Source organism: Syngnathoides biaculeatus, chromosome 4 (genome assembly GCF_019802595.1).
Source record: "Syngnathoides biaculeatus isolate LvHL_M chromosome 4, ASM1980259v1, whole genome shotgun sequence".
Classification (NCBI taxonomy): domain Eukaryota; kingdom Metazoa; phylum Chordata; class Actinopteri; order Syngnathiformes; family Syngnathidae; genus Syngnathoides; species Syngnathoides biaculeatus.
This window is the reverse complement of record NC_084643.1, coordinates 6111425-6132974: the sequence shown is the minus strand read 5'-3', so window position 1 is coordinate 6132974 and position 21550 is coordinate 6111425. Positions and strand designations below refer to the sequence as shown.

Genomic DNA, 21550 nt, shown 5'->3' with positions numbered 1-21550 from the left:
GCTGATGCTTGGGTACATACACAACGATGCTTGCAATATCTCAACATTATCATTTATAATATGACACTTTGGTATTTTGGTACAGATTTGAACAATAATCATGGAAGTTCATACTGATAATTTGCCTTCGCGGGCCACATAAAATCCGGCGACGGGCCGGATCTGGCCCCCGAGGCTTGAGTTTGGTATAGACATTGAAGTGAATCATGTGATATGTATTTTTCATTACAATATCAATTTTAAAATGTTTATAGGGATGGCAATTGACCTTTAAACTTGGTTGGAATTCACATTAAAATAGCCCTACTCCACGGCGGGTCAGCTGGTAAAATTCAAACCCGGATCTGCCTGCGTGGAGTTTGTATGTTCTCGTCCATGCCTGCGTGGGTTTCCTCCGGGCACTTCGGTTTCCTCCCGCACCCCCCCCCCCCCAAAAAAAAACATGCAACGTTAATTGGACACTCGAAATTGCCCCTAGGTGTGCTGTTAGTCTCGACGTGCCCTGCGATTGGCCGGCGACCAGTTCAGGGTGTACCCCGCCTACTGCCTGTTGACATCTGGGATAGGCTCCAGCACTCCCCGCCACCCTCGTGAGGATAAGCGGCAAAGCAAATGGATGGATGGATAGCCCTACTCTATCTATACTTTCTACTCCTTACGCCGTCTGTGCTGCTGAGGGCGTGACCGCGGCAGACTTTAGTCCCATCCAATCAAAGCGGCTCCTGTCATTCCCTTGAAATGCGACCGATTTGCTCAAGTCCGAGAGTTCAAAGAGTACACAATGTACGTCTCATCCTTGATCCTTCGTGTGCCTCCCCGTACTGGCCAGTGGTGTAATTAATTTCGTTCAGATGTGTCCCTTGCTGAGACGTTCTACCCTCTACTCATTTATACTGTTCACAAACTAGATGAGAGGAAATCTCTTCCCATAATAAACACGTGCACGGCATCCCTAATACATAAATTCTTTTCTTTCATTTTTTAATTGGCGCAGGAGTCCCCAGTCGCCGGCCACAGTTTTGCAACATACGGGGGAGGACCCTCCCCTCTGCTTTTTAAAGCCAAAACAGCCACCTCACCTCTGCTGAGATTTTTGCATTCGGCATCCGCGGCTCCTCGGCTCGGTCCGCCGCGGGCGAACTTTTCATTTGCAAAGAGCGGATCTTCCCGGGACCGGAGACGATGGCCGTGTGGCCCGGGGTCTTGGCTCTGTCTCTGGTGCTGCAGTGGTTTTTGATCGCCGCAGCAGCTCAAGGGATTGGTGAGTGCCGGCGTCCTCGTTGGCTCTTCTTCGTGCGAAAACAACGTTCATGACAGGATTGTGTTGCATTTTAAAGTGCAATGTAATAGTATGGCAAAATTGATTTTAAAAAATTGGGGCTTTCATCACATTTTAGAAAAAAAAAAACTGTCTTTGAGAAGATTTTGACGGGACAAAATGATGATTTTTCACATGCTTCGACAAGAATCCTCCAAAAGGTTGAATGAAAAGCATCCACCAACGTGAGTCCTACTCAACTTTATGGGCGTGGGGGTCATGATGCAAATATAGAACCATTAGACCAGGAGGTCTCAAACACGAGGCCCGCGGGCCATTTGCGGCCCCCGAGATGATATTTTGCGGCCCCCCACCTCAATATCAAAGTACGGTGGCAGTGCGGCCCTCGAGTTTTATACGGACGGCACTTTGACGGAGTTGTGCGCGGAGCAGACCAATCACGGTGGGGCGGGTGGCTGTCGGGCTTGTGACATCGACCGGGCTCGATGCAAGCAGAGAAACAATTTTCGGTGAGAACGTTATAGCGGTGTTGCTGTTTTTTTTGTTTTGTAAACATCAGCGTCCTTCATCTTATTTTGTGTTTAAAAAAATATATGTTTTAGAAGATGGGATTGTTTTTAATTTGTAATTTTACTTCCACATGCCTATACTTCCAACCTGCGCCACTGTGTCCACTAGCCGTCATCCACAATTAAAACCGAAGACATTTGTTCTTTCGTCAGGCGTTTATGATCTTTTGTCGGGTGTTTTCCATTTTTGTTCCCCCTTTCGTGCTCCATTGAATGGGCTCAGGGCTCTTAGCATTAGCCGGCTAGCTCTCCAGCGACCCGCTTTCTTCGCGCCTCGGCCAGACCCAAGTTAAATTGAGTTCGAGACCCCTGCATTCGACTAAAGATGGGCTTTCAATAAATGCCCTCGATCAAAAGTATGCGGATATGATCGAAATGGGATCGGAGAGCCCCGCGACCCTCGTGAGGATAAGCGGCGAAGAAAATGGATGGATGAGATTGGAGAGTTTTTGACTGCACTGTTGCTTTGAGCAGAAAACCAGTTGAGACGGAATGAACAGCGCCTCTGCTGTTTGGAAACAAGTACTGCAGTCCAAATAATTTATCAAACTTCTTAACAGTCAATTTAACAAATTAATAAATGATTTACTATTTTGCCCATCTCAACATGTAAATTGTGAGATCTTTGCAAGTAATGCAGGAATTAGATTAGTAAAGGTGTGATTACGATTGTCCGGCCTTGGCTGAGGCCTGTTGAGTGCACCGCAATCTTTTTTTTTTTTTTTTTGACTTGAACAAACAACACTGATGTTGAATAGGAGCAGTCATAATTGGTAAAGCAGCCCGACCTGGCTTGGAAACAACACGGCATTTTTTTCCACATCATTTTCCCGTCACTTCATGTTACTCTCGAGTTGCCGCGTGCACGTGGATGTGAAACGAGTGGGTGGGCTCCAGTGGAAAGAAAGAGCCGCCGCCGCGTTTGGGTTCTGTACAAGCAGTTCCTCGCGTGCGTGCACGTGGACAGCCTGTCAGACACTTCAGCAAAGAAAGTCCACACTGCACTGGCAACTTCAACAATTTGGATGTAGACCTACAACGAGAGAGGGAAAAAAAAAATTCTTCTCTGTCTGACCCCAAAATTGTGGGAGCGGTGGGCAAAGTATGGTTTGCGGACCTCATATGGCCTCCTATGTGCTCACATGCGGCCCACTGGCTCGTTTTCTATCCTTGATGAATTGAAATGTGTTTATTCATCAATCCATCCATCCATTTTCTTTGCCACCTACCCTCACAACATGCAAACTCCACACAGGCGGGTCCGGGATTGAACCCGGGACCTCAGAACTGTGAGGCCAACGCTTTACCAGCTGATCCAAATTATTATTTTGGAAATGTACATCGAGTTAAATACTTGGCGAATTGATTCATGGCAAATAAAAATGAAATTAGTAAAATAGACATTACATTTGTTTCATTTGTTCTGTTTTTTTTTAAACATTTTGTAAAATGCATTTCTAGAAATTTCTACCATTTTTTGTTTCATTCATGTTTTTTTACACTTTCTAAAACGCATTTCTAGAAATTGCTACCATTTTTTGATTCATTTATGTTTTTTTTACATTTTCTAAAACGCATTTCTAGAAATTTCTACCATTTTTTGTTTCATTTATGTTTTTTTTACATTTTGTAAAACGCATTTCTAGAAATTGCTACCATTTTTTGTTTCATTTATTGTGTTTTTTTTTTTTACATTTTCTAAAACACATTTGTAGAAATTTCTACCATTTTTTGTTTAATTTTTTTTTTCACATTTTCTAAAACGCATTTCTGGAAATCACCACCATTTTTTGTTTCGTTTATTGTGTTTTTTTTATTATATTTTCATAAACGCATTTCTACAAATCGCCACCATTTTTCAACACAAATCTAAAACCTATTCACAAAACCCCGTGACCTTTCAATCACAACGCCAAGTACGACCTCGAAATCTGTTATAGTACGGTTATATGTTCAGATCATGCACACCGCAAATAAAAAATAGATTTGTCAGACACTCGTGCTGTTGTGCAGTCTGCAGGGATTAGAGTGTTGCAAAAAAAATGTAAAAAAAAATAAAATAAAAAATAAAGCAGATGAAGTTTTGCAGCTGGAGTCCAAGTACCTGACCAGTGTGTAAGGTTTGGCCAAAAGAGTGAAAAATAATTTTAGCCCACTGATGAATTGTTTCAGCAAATGTTATTTAGTGCTTTGGGACTCTCTCTTTTTAATAAAATAAAATAAAATATAATGTGGCCTTTGAACGCAAAAAGTTGGCCAAATCTCTCCCCGAACGGCAGGCAAAATTTGGTGTTCGGACATCTGAATTTTGCAAGACCTCAGTCGAAGAGTTGACTGTGGATGGGGGTGGTTGGGTGGGGGGGGCGGCACATGAGGATCGGCGCACTTTACGAGAGCTCAGCGCGCATCAAAGGATTCGCTCGGCGTATGCGGCGCTTTTTCTTGGCTTTTGCGACACGTTTTAAAAAGAACACCCGCATCAAAGTTTTAACACTCGAACACGAAAAATGGAAGTGAAGCAATTCACAGAGAATTCTTCGCAAAATATTACCTGCTTTTTAATGTCTTAGCATTGCCACTTTCCAATTTCTATAAAGTAGTCTATATATGGTACGATGGATCAGATGCTAAACCGTTGGCCTCACGGTTCTGAGGATCCTGGTTCGATCCCGCACCCGCCTGTGTGGAGTTTGCATGTTCTCCCCGTGCCTGCGTGGCTTTTCTCCGGGGGGGGGGGGGGGCACTCCGGTTTCCTCCCACATCCCCAAAAACATGCAACATTAATTGGACACTCGAAATTGTCCCTAGGTGTGATTGTGAGTGCGGCTGTCTTCCTCCTGCGATTGGCTGGCGACCAGTTCAGGGTGTACCCCGCCTCCTACCTGATGACACCTGGGATAGGCTCCGGCTTCCCCGCAACCCTCGTGAGGATAAGCAGCAAAGAAAATTGATGGATGAGTAGTTTATATATATATAGATTAGGCTACTTTGAAAACACCCATTCCGCTAATGAAAGTGTTAGGATTATGACAAATCCATCCATCCATTTTCTTTGCCACTTATCCTCATGAGGGTCGCGGGGAGTGCTGGAGCCTATCCCAGCTGTCAACAGGCAGGTAGCGGGGGACACCCTGAACTGGTTGCCAGCCAATCGTCGATAACATGGAGACAAACAGTCGCACCTAGGGACAATTTAGAGTCTCCAATTAATGTTGCATGTTTTTAGGCACGTGGGAGGAAACCGGATTGCCCGGAGAAAACCCACACAGGCACGGGGAGAACATGCAAACTCCACACAGGCGGGTTCGGGATCGAACCCGGGACCTCAGAACTGTGAGGCCAAAGCTTTCCAGCTGATCCACCATCCCACCACCTAGTTCCAATCTCTCCAAAAGGATTGTGAATGACAGCCCTCGAGTTTTAACAAGATCCCCTTTCCCGTGTTAGTGTACGACCTTCTGGTGTCGCCGGACTGCCTGCCGGACCTGCTCCAAGGAAGCTTAAAGAACCGAGGGCGGGACGAGGCCTTCCTGCTGTCCTCCTTCAAACTTCAGAGCAAGGCCCCCACAAGCCTTTACAGCATCATTAACCCCAATGACAACAGCAAGTACCTGGACCTCAACGTGCAGGCCAAGCTGAGCAAAGGTGAGCGAGGAGCGCCGAAACCACTTAGCGACACTGATCCGGTCTCGCTCTCCGTTTCAAGTCACTCTGAGGTACCAGAAGTCCGACGGCAGATACGCCACGACCAGTTTTAACCGCGGCTCCCTGGCCGACGGCCGTGACCACCACATATTGCTGCACGCAAGCGGTCTGCAGCGCGGCCCCCCTCGCCTCAACATCTACGTGGACTGCAGACTGGTTCACACTCTGGGTGACCTTCCGGCCGCCTTCGGGTCCATCCCACGCGGTCCCAACTCAGTGGCACTTCGGACGCTGCAGGTACGCTCGATGACGTTTGACATTAAAGCTCCACTGTCGTGAAATCCATGATTTTTAATACGGCAGCCGGTATTTACCCGTCCATTTTTTTCCCCACCACAAAACATGATTTTGACGTATATGGCTTTTTGTAACCCCCGCCAAGAAAATCCTCTCCAGGGATTTGTTTTCGAGAAGAAGCAGGAAGTGACGTACAGGGCAGTAGCGCACTCAAGCGGTCTCGTATGTTTATACTAGTTTTACCTGCCGTTGTTCCTTCGTGTTAGCCAAAACGCCGGCTCGTTGCATTGCTGGATATTGCTCGAACACTCGGGAGGATGGATTCGCTCTTCATACTTTTCCAAAAGTCACGGTTCGTGATAATAATAAATAATAATAATAAAATAATAGTTGTAGGGGGGACGTAATCTGTAAGTCAGGGGCATTAAAAGTGTCGAAGTGCCACCCCGGCCGAAGCTGTGATCGGCGGACGCGACGCCGGGCTGTGGTGGCTCATCACCGCCGCGGAGGTGGGTGGAACGGGGAGGCGGTTTGACAACGGCGTCATTATCGCGACCACGGCCGCGCGAAGGTGGATCGGACCGGGAGGTGGTTTGGCCGGGGGTGTGGTCGTCGTTCGCGGGCGGCGTTGTTTTTATCACTGCCGCGCGGAGGTGGATCGGACAGGGAGGCGGTTTGGCCCGGGTGTCGTCGTCACTCGCGGGCGGCGCCGCACAAAGGTGGATCGGGCGGGGAGGTGCTCCGTGTTTGTCCGTGATCCGCACATCATCTAAATACGGCTCGAGGTAATAGGGTAATATTGACCGGTCACTTCACTCGCTTGTGAGATGTTCTCTTGCGTGTCCCATAGTAGGGTCCACTGCATGTTTTCAATGGCAAATGTCCCAGTGTGACCTCACGGGCAGAAGATGCAGCCACTATGGCGACCACTTGGACGTCGAATGACACTTGCGCAACTTTGCGCATGGATGGCGCGCTCTCCGCTCATATTTATTTTTTCGTATCGACATTGAAGCGCATAATGTCATGTGTATTTTTCACGACAATATCTATTTTAGAATGCTTCCAGGGATGACCCTTGCCCTTTAACTGGCGCCGCTTGCACGTCTTTGCTTTGCGTTTGTGACCAAGGGCGGCGTGACCGACATGAAACTGGTCCTCGACGACACCATAGACAACGTGGCGACGCTGCAGGAGTGCAGCCTGGATCAGAGTGAACCTCTGAAAGTGCTGAGTGAGAACACGATGACTCACAAACCATCTTGCAAACAAAAACAGCCTTACTCAGGAATCACCAGACACGCTCATTTATAGTATTTGTATCACTCCTCTGATGACTATCAAATACATTTTAATACGGATATTACACGTAGGCAAATGAGCCAGCCTTTAAAAATGACAGCAAAACAAAACATGGCTGCCAATCTTTCAAGTCAATGAATTTCGAAAATGCGTTGTCCAGGACAGTAGTAGTAGTACCACCAGAGCGTAGTCCAAAGTACCACGACGTGGCCGTTTTTGTGACATGTTCTCAGGTTTCCAGGCAGCCACGAGCGTACAGGAGCAGACCACAATGCAGGAATTAAGGAGCCTGCTGGCCGAGATGAAGGAGATGCTCAATCAGCAGGTAACTGTGTTTCTTTGAGTGTGTGTGTACGGACAGTATATACGGTAACATATACATTCATGTACTTCAAAACCCATCCGAAGTAATCAGATGATTTAACGACAGAACACGTTGCATGATAGCAACATTTTTGATACGAACAAGTCATCTGCTTCTTGTTAGTCAGGGTGATGGGGATGAAATGTTGAAGAAGTGGCAACAAAAACACAAGTTGCCGATACTGTAGGTGCATACGCATGTAGTATTTGCCTTGAGGTTGCTCGTGGAAAAGTACAGAGAAGGTCAGAAGGAACTACATTGTGTCTTTGTTGACCTAGAGAAAGGCTATGACAGAGTACCAAGAGAGGAACTGTGGTACTGGATACGCAAGTCCGGTGTGGTGGAGAAATATGTTAGAATAGTACAGGGCATGTGTGAGGGCAGCAGAACAGCGGGGTGTCAGAAGAATTTAAGGTGGAGGTGGGACCGCATCAGGGATCCGCGCTGAGCCCCTTCCTGTTTGCGGTAGTAATGGAAAGGTTGACAGATGAGGTTAGACTGGAATCCCCTTAGACCATGATGTTCGCAGATGATATTACGATCTGCGGTGAAGGAGGAACAATTAGAAAGACGGAGGCACGCACTGGAAAGGAGAGGAATGAAGATTAGCCGTAGTAAAATGTGCGTGAATGAGAGGGGCGGAGGAGGAAGAGTGAAGCTCAAGGGGAAAGAGGTAGCGAAGGTGGACGACTTCAAATACTTGGGGTCAACAATACAGAGCAATGGAGAGTGTGGTAAGGAAGTGAAGAAACGGGTCCAAGCAGGGTGGAACAGCCGGCGGAAGGTGTCTGGTGTTCTATGTGACCGAAGAGTATCCGCTAGGATGAAGGGCAAATCTAGGAAACAGTGGTGAGATGTGCCGTAGGTCTGTCAGAAGAATTTGAGGTGGAGGTGGGACTACATCAGGGATCCGCGCCAAGCCCCTTCCTGTTTGCAGTAGATATAGCGGTAGATGAGAGATAGCGAAGGTGGACGACTTCAAATACTTGGGGTCAACAATACAGAGGAGCAATGGAGAGTGTGGTAAGGAAGTGAAGAAACGGGTCCAAGCGGGGTGGAACAGCCGGCGGAAGGTGTCTGGTGTTCTATGTGACGGAAGAATCTCCGCTAGGATGAAGGGCAAAGTTTATAAAAACAGTGGTGAGGCCGGCCATGATGTACGGATTAGAGACGGGACAACAGGAAGCAGAACTGGAGGTGGCAGAAATGAAGTGAGCAGGTTGGATAGGATTAGAAATGTGCTCATGGGAGGGACAGCCAACAGCTGGATGTTTTGGAGACAAGGTTCGAGAGAGGAGACTTCGATGGTTTGGACATGTCCAGAGGCGAGAGAGTCTGAGGATGTTGGTGGAAGGGTGCTGAGGATGGAGCTGCCAGGCAAAAGAGCGAGAGGAAGACCGAAGAAAAGGTTGATGGATGGGGTGAGGGAAGACATGAGAACTGTGGGGGGGGTTAGAGAGGAAGATGCACGAGATGGGCTTAGATGGAAAAAGCTGACACGCTGTGGCGACCCCGAAATCGGGACAAGCCGAAAGGAAGAGAAGAAGAAGAAGATACACACGTAGTAGAGCACACGCATGACGTAGTCTCTGTGAAACCGTAAGTGTCCACAGACTTCCTGGTAAAACGTGAAGAATGGGACAGGAATTGCAATTATGTTTAATGTGCCTTTTACTTCTGGGCAATAAAAGCAAGTTCTCGTAAAAAAAAAAAACCTGCAGGGTTTCTGGAACTGTTTTGTTCTGTTAGTCAAGGGATTGCGAAACCGCTTACGCAATATTAGAAAAAAAAAAAAAAAGTTCAAATTGAACATTTGAACGAAACCTTCGACATTTTATACCGGGTGATAATCACCTGAAGCTCAGACAGAGGACACACATTCCAATGACATAATGCCATATATACATGTATTTAAAAAAAAAAAAAAAATCAAACAGAAACGAGTTGAGACATACAGTGAATATAAATGAATTATACTTTTCCTCTATATTTCTGCATAAGATAAAAGAGACCACCTTTCTGAGGAACACCATCACAGAGTGTCTTCCTTGTGGTAAGTAGAACGGAAACACCGAACTGACCTTTTCTTCTTCTTCTCCTCCATTTTACGGACCGCCGAGTCGGAAAGACGTCTGAATGGACCTTTCCGACTGGCGATCTTAAGCTCCGCCTCCCCTTAGCTACAGTTGCCATGTCCCGCAAGCTTCCAAAATGGCGACCGAACAGAACAGGTTTGAAGTCGATTCTCTATCGCGTATGCCAGATCTCAAAAATACGGAAGTAAATTAGTGCCACCAGGATTTGACACAGCTGTTGCGCATTCGGCACGTTAATTGACCGTGTATTTATGTTGGGAGTTTTCGTCACGGGCGTTTGCCAGTTCATTGAGTTCGCACCGGGTCACCGGGTGCGGACACTGCTTCTGAAATAAAACCCACTGGACATTATTCCTTTGTCTCGGAGTCCTGCATTTAGGCCCTCCTCCGCACCGATGGCTCGTGCGCTTTCTTAGTCACGTGACGTCACGTACTAAGAAAGCGGAACTGGATTGGCTGGCTGTTTGGGTCTGACCTGAAGTAACCCTGCCTGGTGGCTCAGACGGTGAATTTTAGACAGCGAATTGTAGCCAGTTGAATTTCAGACAACAAATGAACCTTTCTGATGGGGACCTTAGTGCTCCGCCCCCTTGGCCATGTCCCTTCCAAAATGGCGACTCAACAGAACATGATTGAAGTCGATTCTCTAACGCGTATTCCTGATAATAATGCGGTATGTTTTTTATCCAAATGCGTCGGACTTGTACAAGAGAGTTTTACAGAGAGGTCTCAACTATTTCACGCAAGGATATGTACACGGAATTAAGATTTTGGACGGAGCAGGACGCAATGTCAGAGTTACAGCGAAACGTTGGCGATCGATGCCAAAAACGTTTGACGCCTCACAACCTTCATATTGAAATGCAACAGGATAAAATTGTGGAATCGTACTGCGCATGTAAAGCAGGGTGAATACTTTGTACTTGGAAAGCTCACGAGTAATATCATTGCAGTCTTTATAAGTGAGTTAGGTTCAATTTTCTACATTGAAACAACGGTGATGAACTCAGTCAGTACCGTCATCACCAGATGAAAACGTTTGACTTGGCTCGTAATCGAACTTAGTGCTGTGTCTTAAAACTTTTGCATGACATGGAGCATTTACGTATCACTAACCCGACTCTTCGGCGTAAAACATGACACACTTCGGTCAGCAGGTCAGTGATAGACTAACAAAGAGAAATTTGCTCACTGACCTTGGAACATACAGCCTTGTGTTTGTTGATATTGTCCACATTTAGTTGTACGCGCGCTCTTCCGCGAGCCTTAATCCATCGTAGACACTTTGTCAACTGTGTTTGATACTTTGGAAAATGAATCAAGCGGGCCCCTCGTAATCTTTCATCAGAATTGCACGTTCCCCAAGCGCATCTGAGGACCGTTTTCTTCGTAACATTCATTTTTCCAAGTGCACGCTACTGACCACCAGCATTGCTTGTGGGACAATACGTCGAGAGGGGCGTGTCAACCCAGGGGTTAAGACGACGCGGCTATCTGATTGGCTATTATTGTACGAGTGATTGACAGGTCGGAAAGGTCCATTCAAGCCTTTGTTTCCTCCAAAGAGATTTTGGACAGGTTCTCCCCGCTCGCATTGACGAAGAAAGATCCATGAAGTCATGTTCGCATTAGTTTGCTGAGGTCGGCCCCACTCCCATCTTTTGTCCGCAGATCTGGGTGGAAGTCCCACCAACCCAGGACCACCTCCAGGTCCAGACTCGTACGAAATGCCCCCTTCCTGCCCACCGGGCACGTGTTTCCGTCAGGACATGTGCATCCCCTCTCCAACGGGAGGATACAGCTGTGCTCCATGTCCTGACGGATACGCCGGGGACGGGACTTACTGCGATGACATAGACGAGGTACCGAACCTTGCTCCAATTGGGGAGGGGGTGTAAAGACAACCGGATGCTAATTATTTGTTCCGTTGTGTTTTAGTGCCAATTCAATCCATGTTTTCCCGGCGTGAGGTGCGAGAACACTTCGCCCGGGTTCCGATGTGGCAAATGTCCTTTGGGATACGACGGACCAGAAATAAACGGAGTCGGGGTGTCCTACGCGCAATCAAACAAGCAGGTGTTGGTTTTCAGTCCTGGAGTTGTTCAGTTCTTATCATTAGCAAATTCAGAAATTTTAATTGATTACTTATTCACATTAGTAAAGCGACAGGAACTCATTTGTTTTTTTTAGCTTCAATGTTAAAAAAGGGAGATATTTTGGTAATTGAGGTAATTTCATTTTTTCCATGAAATATGAAGACTATGAAAGTTAATTACAAAAGTTACGTTTAGAGAAGGTTTCTGTTTTTCATTGTGCAAGTTGGGAAAATGGGAATTGTACACGTCATTCTCATGATTATGAATCCAAATGCTACTCAAATAATAATATGAATACTTTTCTCATTCGCTTTCCTCCAAGATGTGCGAAGACATCGACGAGTGCCTCAGCCCGCCCGACTTCGGCGGTTGCACCGCCAACTCCCATTGCCACAACACTATCGTAAGACCGTAAAATAAGTTCAGACCGTGACGAGCGCCAGAGCTGCGATACCGCCAGTCCGCTGAAGGTGCGGCATTTTCTCCAAGGGCTCCTTCCAATGCGGAGACTGCAAAAACGGCTTCACGGGCGACCAGGCGAGCGGCTGCCGGGGCACCAGGCTCTGCGCCAACGGTCAGCCCAACCTGTGCGACGCCAACGCCGAATGTGTTGTGCAGAGAGACGGCAGCTTTGGCTGTGCGGTGAGATCGACCAAAATGTCTCGTGACGTCACTATTTTCACGGCGCCATATCGCCGGTCAAAAAGGGCCGCTCGACGGTGTGGGGGACATTGAACCGCAGCAGAATATACACAATGCCCGAGACTTGTTGAGCTTTTGGTTGTTACATCAGACGAGACAAATATTCAAAAAGATCATTCTATGGAATATCCCTGATTTTACACAAACTCGCATTCATTAACTATGATTGTTAAAAAAAAAATTAAAAAAAAGACAGCGAGTCGGGTCCTCCGTACACGGAAGCATGTTGCGGCCACACGTTAAACTTCGCTAAACCTCTCCCCAACAGACGTTTTTTTTTTTTCATTTTTTTAAATATGCATTGCTCTCAAGTGAATCCAATCCGTATTTAAAAAAAGAAAATAAATCGTCGGTCACTGTCATGTTTACGTAGGTTAATGTGTGGCCGCAACACGCTTCCGTGTACGGGGGCTGAAGCCTATCCCGGCGGTTTATTTTCTTTTTTTTAAATATGCATTGGACTCATTTGAGAACAATGCATGTTTAAAAAAAACGTCTGTCACGGAGAGCGTTACCGAAGTTTAACGTGTGGCCGCAACACGCTTCTGTGTACGGAGGAGCCGACTCGCTGTCTTTTTTTTTTCCCCAATCATAGTTAATGAATGCGAGTTTGTGTGAAACCAGCGGTCATTTATTTAAATATTGGTATTTATATTGAAAAAAATCTGAGTGACTCCATCACTGTGTGGGATTTATTCTTGATTGAGAACAGATCTAGCGTATGCCTCCAGGCTTTTCTACGCTTTCAGACTCTTCCGTGTAAAACTTACTGAGCAGATCCACGTGTAGATCCAGTTGTCCAAGATAAGCAGAAGCGAATTAACAGTCCAATTTCTTATCAGCGAAAACATCGACTTCGGTTTTAAATGCGGGTCTTCCTTGCCAAGTGTCTCTCATTTTTCCACGTACCTTTGTTTATTATCACCTTCCAAATGTTTTAACGGTATCGGACAAAACTCTGGGCGTCGTGCTATTAGACGTAGTTTCGCGCCGTCTCCAACCGACTTAGCCTTGAACAATGCTTTGTTTGACCGGCACTTCCGGCCAGTGACGTGACTTTGGTGACGTTGGTTCACGCGCTCCATTTGAGAGGTGAAACTTTGACGTTGACGTGAAAGAACAAATTAACATGCCTTCTCGTGTTTGTGCGTGTTAGTGTGGTGTTGGTTGGGCAGGCGATGGCTATAAGTGTGGAAAGGACACGGATATTGACGGGTATCCCGACGGTCCACTTGACTGCCAAGGAAACAACTGTAATAAGGTTATGTGTCACTCTCACTCTATGCTACCCACCTTGCTTTAGCTTACATACCTTGCTAAAAGGCTTTCATTAATTTGTTTCCAGGACAACTGCGCGTTTGTTCCCAATTCTGGCCAAGAAGATGCCGACAGAGACGGCACGGGCGACGCCTGCGATGAGGATGCGGACAGCGACGGCATCGCTAACGTCGAGGTAGCTCGCAGATTTCTACGTGCAAATATTTCCGTATATTACGTGAAAGGCGGTAACGCCGCGGCGTGTTTGGGCATCCCAGGACAACTGTTGGCTGGTTCACAACGTGGACCAGAAGAACAGCGATAAGGATCTCCATGGCGACGCCTGCGACAACTGCAGAAGGGTGGAAAATCCGTCCCAGAGAGACACAGACGACGACGGGCTGGGAGACGAGTGCGACGACGACATGGACGGGGACGGTAAGTTTGTGCTCTGACTTTGCGGCTCAACAAAGCAAAGCAAAGCAAACTCTTTTGTATAGCATAATTCGTACACAAGGTAACTCATTGTGCTTTACATGATTGAAGGCATTTCAAAATAAAGAGATAGAACATTTTAAACGGGATAAAAACAATAAAAATTAACAAAATATATTAAAAAAAAAGTGGATATATTCTAAAAAACATGAGAATAAAGAGGAATGATTCCTGCTTAGTTACAGTGTGTTTACGCAAATTCATCAAACCAATATGGCGCAAGCATTCTAAGTCGGAAAACAGTCTATACAGCTTATCCTCGCTGCTAGCTTTAACGGTGTGTGCGCGCACCGTGAATAGCACAACAATAGCGAGTTGCTTTACTTGTTTATAGTCAACACTGGCGAAGTTCAGTATAGAGAATTATTCATGCACTTGTTCATCCCAAAGCAAAGCAAATTTATTTGTATAGCGCATTTCATACACGCGGTAACTCAATGTGCTTTACATGATTAAAGCCGTTTGAAAACAAAGAGATAAAACATTTAAAATGGGTTGGAAAAAATAAAAATGACAAACAAAATATTGGGGGAAAAAAAAGAGTTAAAACCGCATTCAGTGCAAGTAATGTGATCAAAAGGTGGATATATTCTAAAAAGTATGAGAAAAAAAAGATGATTTTTCAACCTGGATTTAAAAACATTCATAAAGTTGGGGCTGACCTCACCTGTGTTGGCAACTAGCTAAATGCTGCTTCACCACGTTTGTTTTGGACTCTGCGCTCCACTATTCGACCTCGATGAATCTCAGAGCTCTACTGGGTTTGTATTCCGTAAGCATTTCTTTCATGTAATCAGGACCTAAATCGTTCAGTGATTTATAGACCATCAGCAGAACTTTCAAATCTATTCTAAAGCTGACTGGAAGCCAGTGCAAGGACTTTAGGATTGGAGTTCTATGCTCTGACCGCTTTGTTTTGGTCAGAACGCGAGCTGCAGCATTCTGAATGAGCTGCAGCTGTTTAATACTCTATTTTGGGGGGAGTTCAGTCAGAAGACCATTACAATAGTCAAGTCTACTTGAGATAAAAGCATGGATGAGCTTTACCTGGTCTGCTTGACACATACAAGACTTCACTCTAGATATGTTCTTCAGATGGTAGAAGGGAGTTTTTGCGATTGATTTGATATGATTGTTGAAAGTCAGGTCAGAATCAATCTGAACACCAAGGTTTCGGACTTGGTCTTTGGAGGAGGAGGCCTTGGAGAAACAAGCCTCATTTGTCGGACATATGATGCATTTTGTCGCCATTTACAGCAGATCTCACATTCGTGACAAACCTTTATCAAAATTCGCACTTGTATGTCACAATCTGGCAAGATTCAGTCCGCCAACAAAAGGTTCATTTAGTCGTCGTGTCACACTTGATGGGTGGGCGGCCACTACCGAAGCCCAATTATTTGTTTACGAGCACTAGAAAGCCCATTTTTCCATAGCATGTTCCCCTTTAAGTGGCTGTAATTACAGGGTGTCATTTTTGTAAATGTCATGCAATGGCTGGAGTCAAAAATGACTGGATTATTACTGTTTTTATTGCTCACGGTGACATTTGAACGGACCAAATGTCCACTTCAGACATTGAAAGAAACTTTGTGAGGTTAATGAACCAGCCAGGCTCCTGTTCTTCATGTTTACACCCCCCCCCCAAAAAAAAAGAGTTATTTTGATGTACAGTTACAATAACTCACGCAAGCTAAATCAAAAACAAGTTCGTATGGTAAGGATAGACGTGTAACTCACACTCGTCCTCCTGTTGGTCTAGTTTTTATCTGTTCAACATCCTCCCTCGCGCTTTTCTCCGTCTGTTTGCAATTCTGACCTCGGCTCGCCGGGTCACCCGTTCCGAGCGACCGGCTGAGGCGTCACCAGTTCGGCCGAAAAGTGTGCGAAACGTTCAAAATGTTCCGAGTGTAACTGAGAGGCGTTTTCACAGGCTTCCCCTCACAATCCGCCCTTGAAACGCTCATGTTTTCCACTGGCGGCTTCAACTCCTCGTGCGTGTACCTTTTTTTTTGTTTTTTTTTTTTGTTTCCCGGACATATTGTGTTCTGGTGACTTCTCAACACTCACGGCGGCGCGCCTCCAACCTCCTGATGATTAGATCTGATCTTGGCTCGCACGCCGCTCGGTCATGTCTGTCTTGTCCACCCCAAAAATATTTTCCAAGCGTCCCGTCTGCCAAGCGTTGAGGCCCTCTGGAAACTATTTGACCTTTGTCTTGAAAACACACGGCCATTTGGACCATCGAACTTGTCCGTGCGGAGTTTAGATCGCTAGAACATTTAGAAACATGTTTGTTTATCAGATTTGAAGAATAACGAGGACAATTGCCCACGGGTGGCTAACTCGGACCAGAAAGACAAAGACGACGACGGCGTGGGAGATGCCTGCGACAGCTGCCCTGAAATGGCCAACCCCAACCAGGTAACCAAAGACAAAACTACCCAAAACACGTTTAGTTTTATCCTTAAAACACTGACAACGCTCCCGTCCGCAGTCCGACTCGGACGATGACCTTGTAGGAGATACGTGCGACGACAACATCGACACGTGAGCAATCGTCGATCACATTTGGAATAATACAGTTACTCGTCCCCTACCCAAAAAAAAAAAAAAAAAAAAATCGGGTGAAATTTGACCCCAAAGTAAAGATTTAACCTTTGGATTGGTATCTTTAATTGAGTTTATTTTAATCAACAACAGCGTTGAATAACATTAAATGTTATTTTGCCACTGATTACCGTTCAACGAATAGCGTCTCCAAACTTATGTATTTGTTTGTTGTTAGCTTATTTCTCTATTTGTGTCCACTCGGTTTCTTTCTTTTCACTTTTGAAATATGCTTTTTAGCAACGCTGACCCCAGCTCACCTCCTTCCTCTTTTGCAGCGACGGAGACGGCCATCAGGACACAAAAGACAACTGTCCCAACGTCATCAACTCCTCTCAGCTGGACACAGACAAGGACGGCATGGTTAACAGAGACACGTGCAAAAAACGAAAACTGTTGGGGGCTAATGCCATTTTTGTCATTTTTAGGGCGATACGCGCCATATCTTTCAGATGTATAGATAGGTTTCCAATTGCAGGTAGTGACACACAAGATAGTGGACAAGGGAATCCCCGGATTGTGGCGACGTCGTCGGAAATCTATGTACACTGGTCTAGATCGATGTTTAGTTCCAGTTTTGAAATTTGGGTAGCAGTCCTTTATTGCTATCAGAACCTTTCCTGATCCGTCAGCGAAAAGTTGTACCGATTCCTATTTCCAAGATGGCGCCCGTGAAAACGAGCTTTACCTCCTGTGCCAGAAAGTGAGGTTCAGGTATTGACTGAAGACTCGGAAAGTAAACAGTTAGCTTTAGCTTTAGCTTGGCTGCGGCATAGAGATCGTGCATCTACGTCATAAAATCACGTGACTTTTGTTTACCTCACCATATTGCCGGTCTAGCAAAGCATTCTTCAATCCTAAGTCAGTTGGAGACGACAAAAAAAAAATGTGTTAAAGCATGACGCCGAGAGTCATGTCCGATACCGTTAGACATTTAAAAGGTGAAAATAAACGAAGATATGTGGAAAAATTAGATACACTCTGCACAGAGGACCCGTATTTAATGCCGAAGTCTATGTTTCCGCCGATAAGAAATTGGACTGTTAATTCGCTTCCGCTTGTCTTGAACAACCGGATATACACATGGATCTGGTGAGTAAGTCGAGATTTACACGGAAAAGTTTGAAAGCGTATGTATACGAACTCTTCTCATCGGGAACAAATCCCACATAGAGACGGTTTTGACGGCTCGTGAGCGAGGAAGTGTGTTCGGCGACATGTTGACCTTAGCCGGAATCCATCGATCTTTTCTGCTAGTATTCAATAGAAATGCCAATATTTAAATAAATGACCCCTGGTTTTACACAAACTCGCATTCATTAACTATGATGGGGGGGGGGGGAGAGGATGGAGTCGTCTCCACGGAACATACACGGAAGCGATCGCGGCCACACTAAGCCTCCATAAAACTCTGCGACAGAGTCTGTTGGGGCGAGCTTTACCGAAGTTTAACGTGTGGCCGCAACACGCTTCAGTGTACATTGGAGACGACTCCCTGTTGGGTTTTGTTCTCAAATGAGTCAACTTGGCATTATAAGCACTTTTGGGAATTTGACATTCAGAAGAATAATTGCTACCTGAAATGAAGCGATCGCTACACAGGCCTGTGTGTATTTTGGTTGGGCACCATCCATCATGTCTAATTGCCGAAATCCACCGATATTTTCGGTTCTTTTCAGCTGGTATTCCATAAAATGACCTTTTGAAGATCTGTCTCATCTGTCGTGACGACAGGTTTCGGGTATTGTAAATATTCTCCTCTGGTTCAATGTCGAGCAGCTTTGTTTGACCGGCAAAATGGCGCCGTGAAAGTGGTGACGTCACGTGCGCGAGCTCTATAAGTCAATTATGAAACGGAAGACGATGACAGCAACGATGAGCCAGTATAATATCCACAATGTTCATTATGTGAAATGACACAAATCTGAGAGGACCAAAAATCCTCAAAGAAATAACCGAGTATCAAGAAGTCATCTTTGCCACATAAATTAGCAAGATGTAACACCCCCGAGCCCCCACAGCGTTCATTGCGGCCATAACATTTGAAATGGACGGAGTTATCCAACTCTACTTCTCTGGGGCTCATATTTTCCCGTCTTTCGAGAACTTTCAAACTACCGCATCGTTGGCAGGGAGACGAATGTGACGACGACGACGACAACGACGGCATCAAGGACGACGAGGACAACTGCAGATTGGTGGTCAACCTGGACCAAAAGGACTCGGATAGTGAGTACATTGGCATTTTAGTGACACTCGCTTTCATCGCAGTGGGGGCGAAAAGGGGCGCGTCGTACCTGACCGATGCGTTTGCGTTGCAGACGACAACGTGGGCGACGCGTGCCAAGGCGACTTTGACAAAGACAACGTCATTGACGTCGTCGACCACTGCCCAGAAAACGCCGAGGTCACCCTGACGGATTTCAGAGCCTACCAAACCGTGGTCCTGGATCCGGAAGGTGACTCGCAGATCGATCCCAACTGGGTGGTTCTCAACCAGGTGACCATTTGAAGGGATTTGGCTGTTTACGGTGTAATTGTCTAAGTGAGGACCATGGCCATGCCCGGAGATCCCCAATCCGGAGCTTGGAGACCTGCAAAATAATTTGTAGTAAATCATTTTAAAAAGTACACAACGACACAATAAATAAACATAATAAACCACATACTTAGCTTTAAGCTAATTGAAAGCTTTGATATGAGAGCACTTAACTCGGACATCACTCCGTAATCAAAGTTTTATTTTTTAAGAACAGAAGCATGTTACCCACCAGATGACAATAAGAAACAACAATGCTCATAACTTTTTATGAGAATACCGTCCTATTTAACACATGGTGGTTAGCGTATGTTGAATTTCCATCAGGATTCTGAGGTGTCCTGTCCCTAAAAAGTCTGAGAATGGTGAGAATATCGTGTGTTAATTGTGATTTATTTACACAAGGGGATGGAGATAGTCCAGACCATGAACTCCGACCCCGGCCTAGCTGTGGGTGAGTACTGCAGCCTCGCTCCGGTTTCGTTTCTGCCGGAGTGATCCGCTTGATCGCGGCCTCTGCCCCGTGCAGGCTACACCGCCTTCAGCGGCGTGGACTTCGAGGGAACGTTCCACGTCAACACCGTGACTGACGACGACTACGCCGGCTTCATCTTCGGCTATCAGGACTCCTCCTCCTTCTACGTGGTCATGTGGAAGCAGACGGAGCAGACCTACTGGCAGGCCGCGCCCTTCCGAGCTGTGGCCGAGCCGGGAATACAGCTGAAGGTACGCGTCCGCTCTCGTCGTCGTCGTCGTCTTTCACGCTTGACATTTCTTGTGTCCTTCATTAGGCGGTCAAGTCCAAAACGGGACCCGGTGAGTACCTGAGGAACTCCCTGTGGCACACTGGAGATACTCCAGAGCAAGTTCGTCTCCTGTGGAAGGATCCCAGGAATGTGGGCTGGAAAGACAAAGTGTCCTACCGCTGGTTCCTCCAGCACAGACCTCAAGTTGGATACATCAGGTATCGGGACGACCACGCTTTTACTGTACACCGCCACCGCACAAACTAAACCGGTCTCGCCAACTAGGGCTCGCTTCTTCGAGGGCTCCGACCTGGTGGCGGACTCGAGTGTGATCCTTGACACCAGCATGAGAGGAGGAAGGCTGGGGGTCTTCTGCTTCTCCCAGGAAAACATCATCTGGTCCAATCTCAAGTACAGATGCAACGGTGTGTATTCATTAGTCCGGTCGGATCAAGATTTTGTCACGTTTCCAACATACCCCCCCCCACCCCCCTCTTTTCCCGCAGACACCATTCCTGATGACTATGACCAGTTCAGTGCTCAAAACATCAGCTGAAGCCTGGGATAAATAATTAAAAAACTCACTAGAGGCCATTATGTACTTTTTGAAAATGAAGCTAACGAAGTGTGTGTCTACAGGTACTGAATGTGTTTGCATTATCCAACGCAGTGTTTATCATTTGCTGTTAACGACAATTTAATAAAATAAGCATTCGGTTACACGGACTCATTTTCCGAGCTCAAACATTCAGAGATTTAAGGAATCAGCGCATGGATCAGTTAAGACTTTGGCCAGAACAAGTACAATTTCCTGAATATGGACTTTGGCTTCAGGGACGCAAATCTTGTCAGTCTTAAATGAAGGCTTTAGTCCCTCTTATCCCATTTATGGCATTTCCCGGGCTAGAGCATGGGACCTTCTGCTCACGGGCGAGATTCTTAAATCGCTCATCCATCATTCTTGGAAGTCCTCCAGCCATTACGTTTGACTTTGTTCTGCTGCATTTGTGTACCGTAATTCCCGTTTTACAGAACACACCTGATTATAAGCCTCACCCGGTACATTTGTAAAGGAAATGCCATTTGGCACATACAACACATAAGCCGCAGCTGTGTAAAAGCTGCAAGTGCCCATATTGAAACACGAGATAGTTACAAAGATGGTACACAGAAAGAGTTTTCAAAGTTTCAATACATACATTTCTGATGATGTCACCACAGTCCCAGGATTCCCTTGTCCGCCATCTTGTGTGTCGCTACTGGTATTTGGAAAGCTTTCGATACCTTAGCTTAGCTTAATATAGCAACAACACGGTAGGAAGAACAGGGCTGGTAAAAAAAAAAAAAAAAACATACCGGTAAAAAATACAAAAAACAGCCGTGGCAGCAAGACTAGCAACACGGTAGCATAGCACTAAAAGGGACGTTAAAAAAAAAAAAAAAACAGACCTAAATCCCTGAGATGCGGCAGTAACACAGCAGCAACACGGTAGCTAGCACGGTGCTAACACTAGTGCGACTCTAATGCTAGCACGGTGCTAACAGAGCCGGTT

General features: G+C 46.0%; 1 protein-coding gene across 2 annotated transcripts; it reads left to right on the top strand.

Annotated features, from left to right (window-relative positions):
* Positions 1–1099: 1099 nt before the first annotated feature.
* Positions 1100–20717, top strand: thbs4a (thrombospondin 4a). Of its 2 annotated transcripts, XM_061817888.1 has the most exons (23): positions 1100–1261; positions 5296–5493; positions 5555–5790; positions 6922–7024; positions 7326–7417; positions 9458–9509; positions 11224–11414; positions 11491–11628; positions 11971–12051; positions 12138–12290; positions 13507–13611; positions 13696–13803; positions 13886–14045; positions 16408–16526; positions 16600–16652; positions 16991–17075; positions 18845–18941; positions 19034–19212; positions 19657–19705; positions 19781–19977; positions 20043–20215; positions 20283–20422; positions 20504–20717. In XM_061817888.1, the coding sequence occupies exons 1-23, from the start codon at positions 1183–1185 to the stop codon at positions 20551–20553; spliced, it is 2838 nt and encodes a 945-aa protein (XP_061673872.1). In that variant the 5' UTR covers positions 1100–1182; the 3' UTR covers positions 20554–20717. The 2 variants fall into 2 exon arrangements, with proteins under 2 accessions (XP_061673872.1, XP_061673873.1); XM_061817889.1 differs by lacking the exons at positions 20043–20215; positions 20283–20422; positions 20504–20717 and having other exon boundaries at positions 19034–19171; positions 19781–19971.
* Positions 20718–21550: the final 833 nt, after the last annotated feature.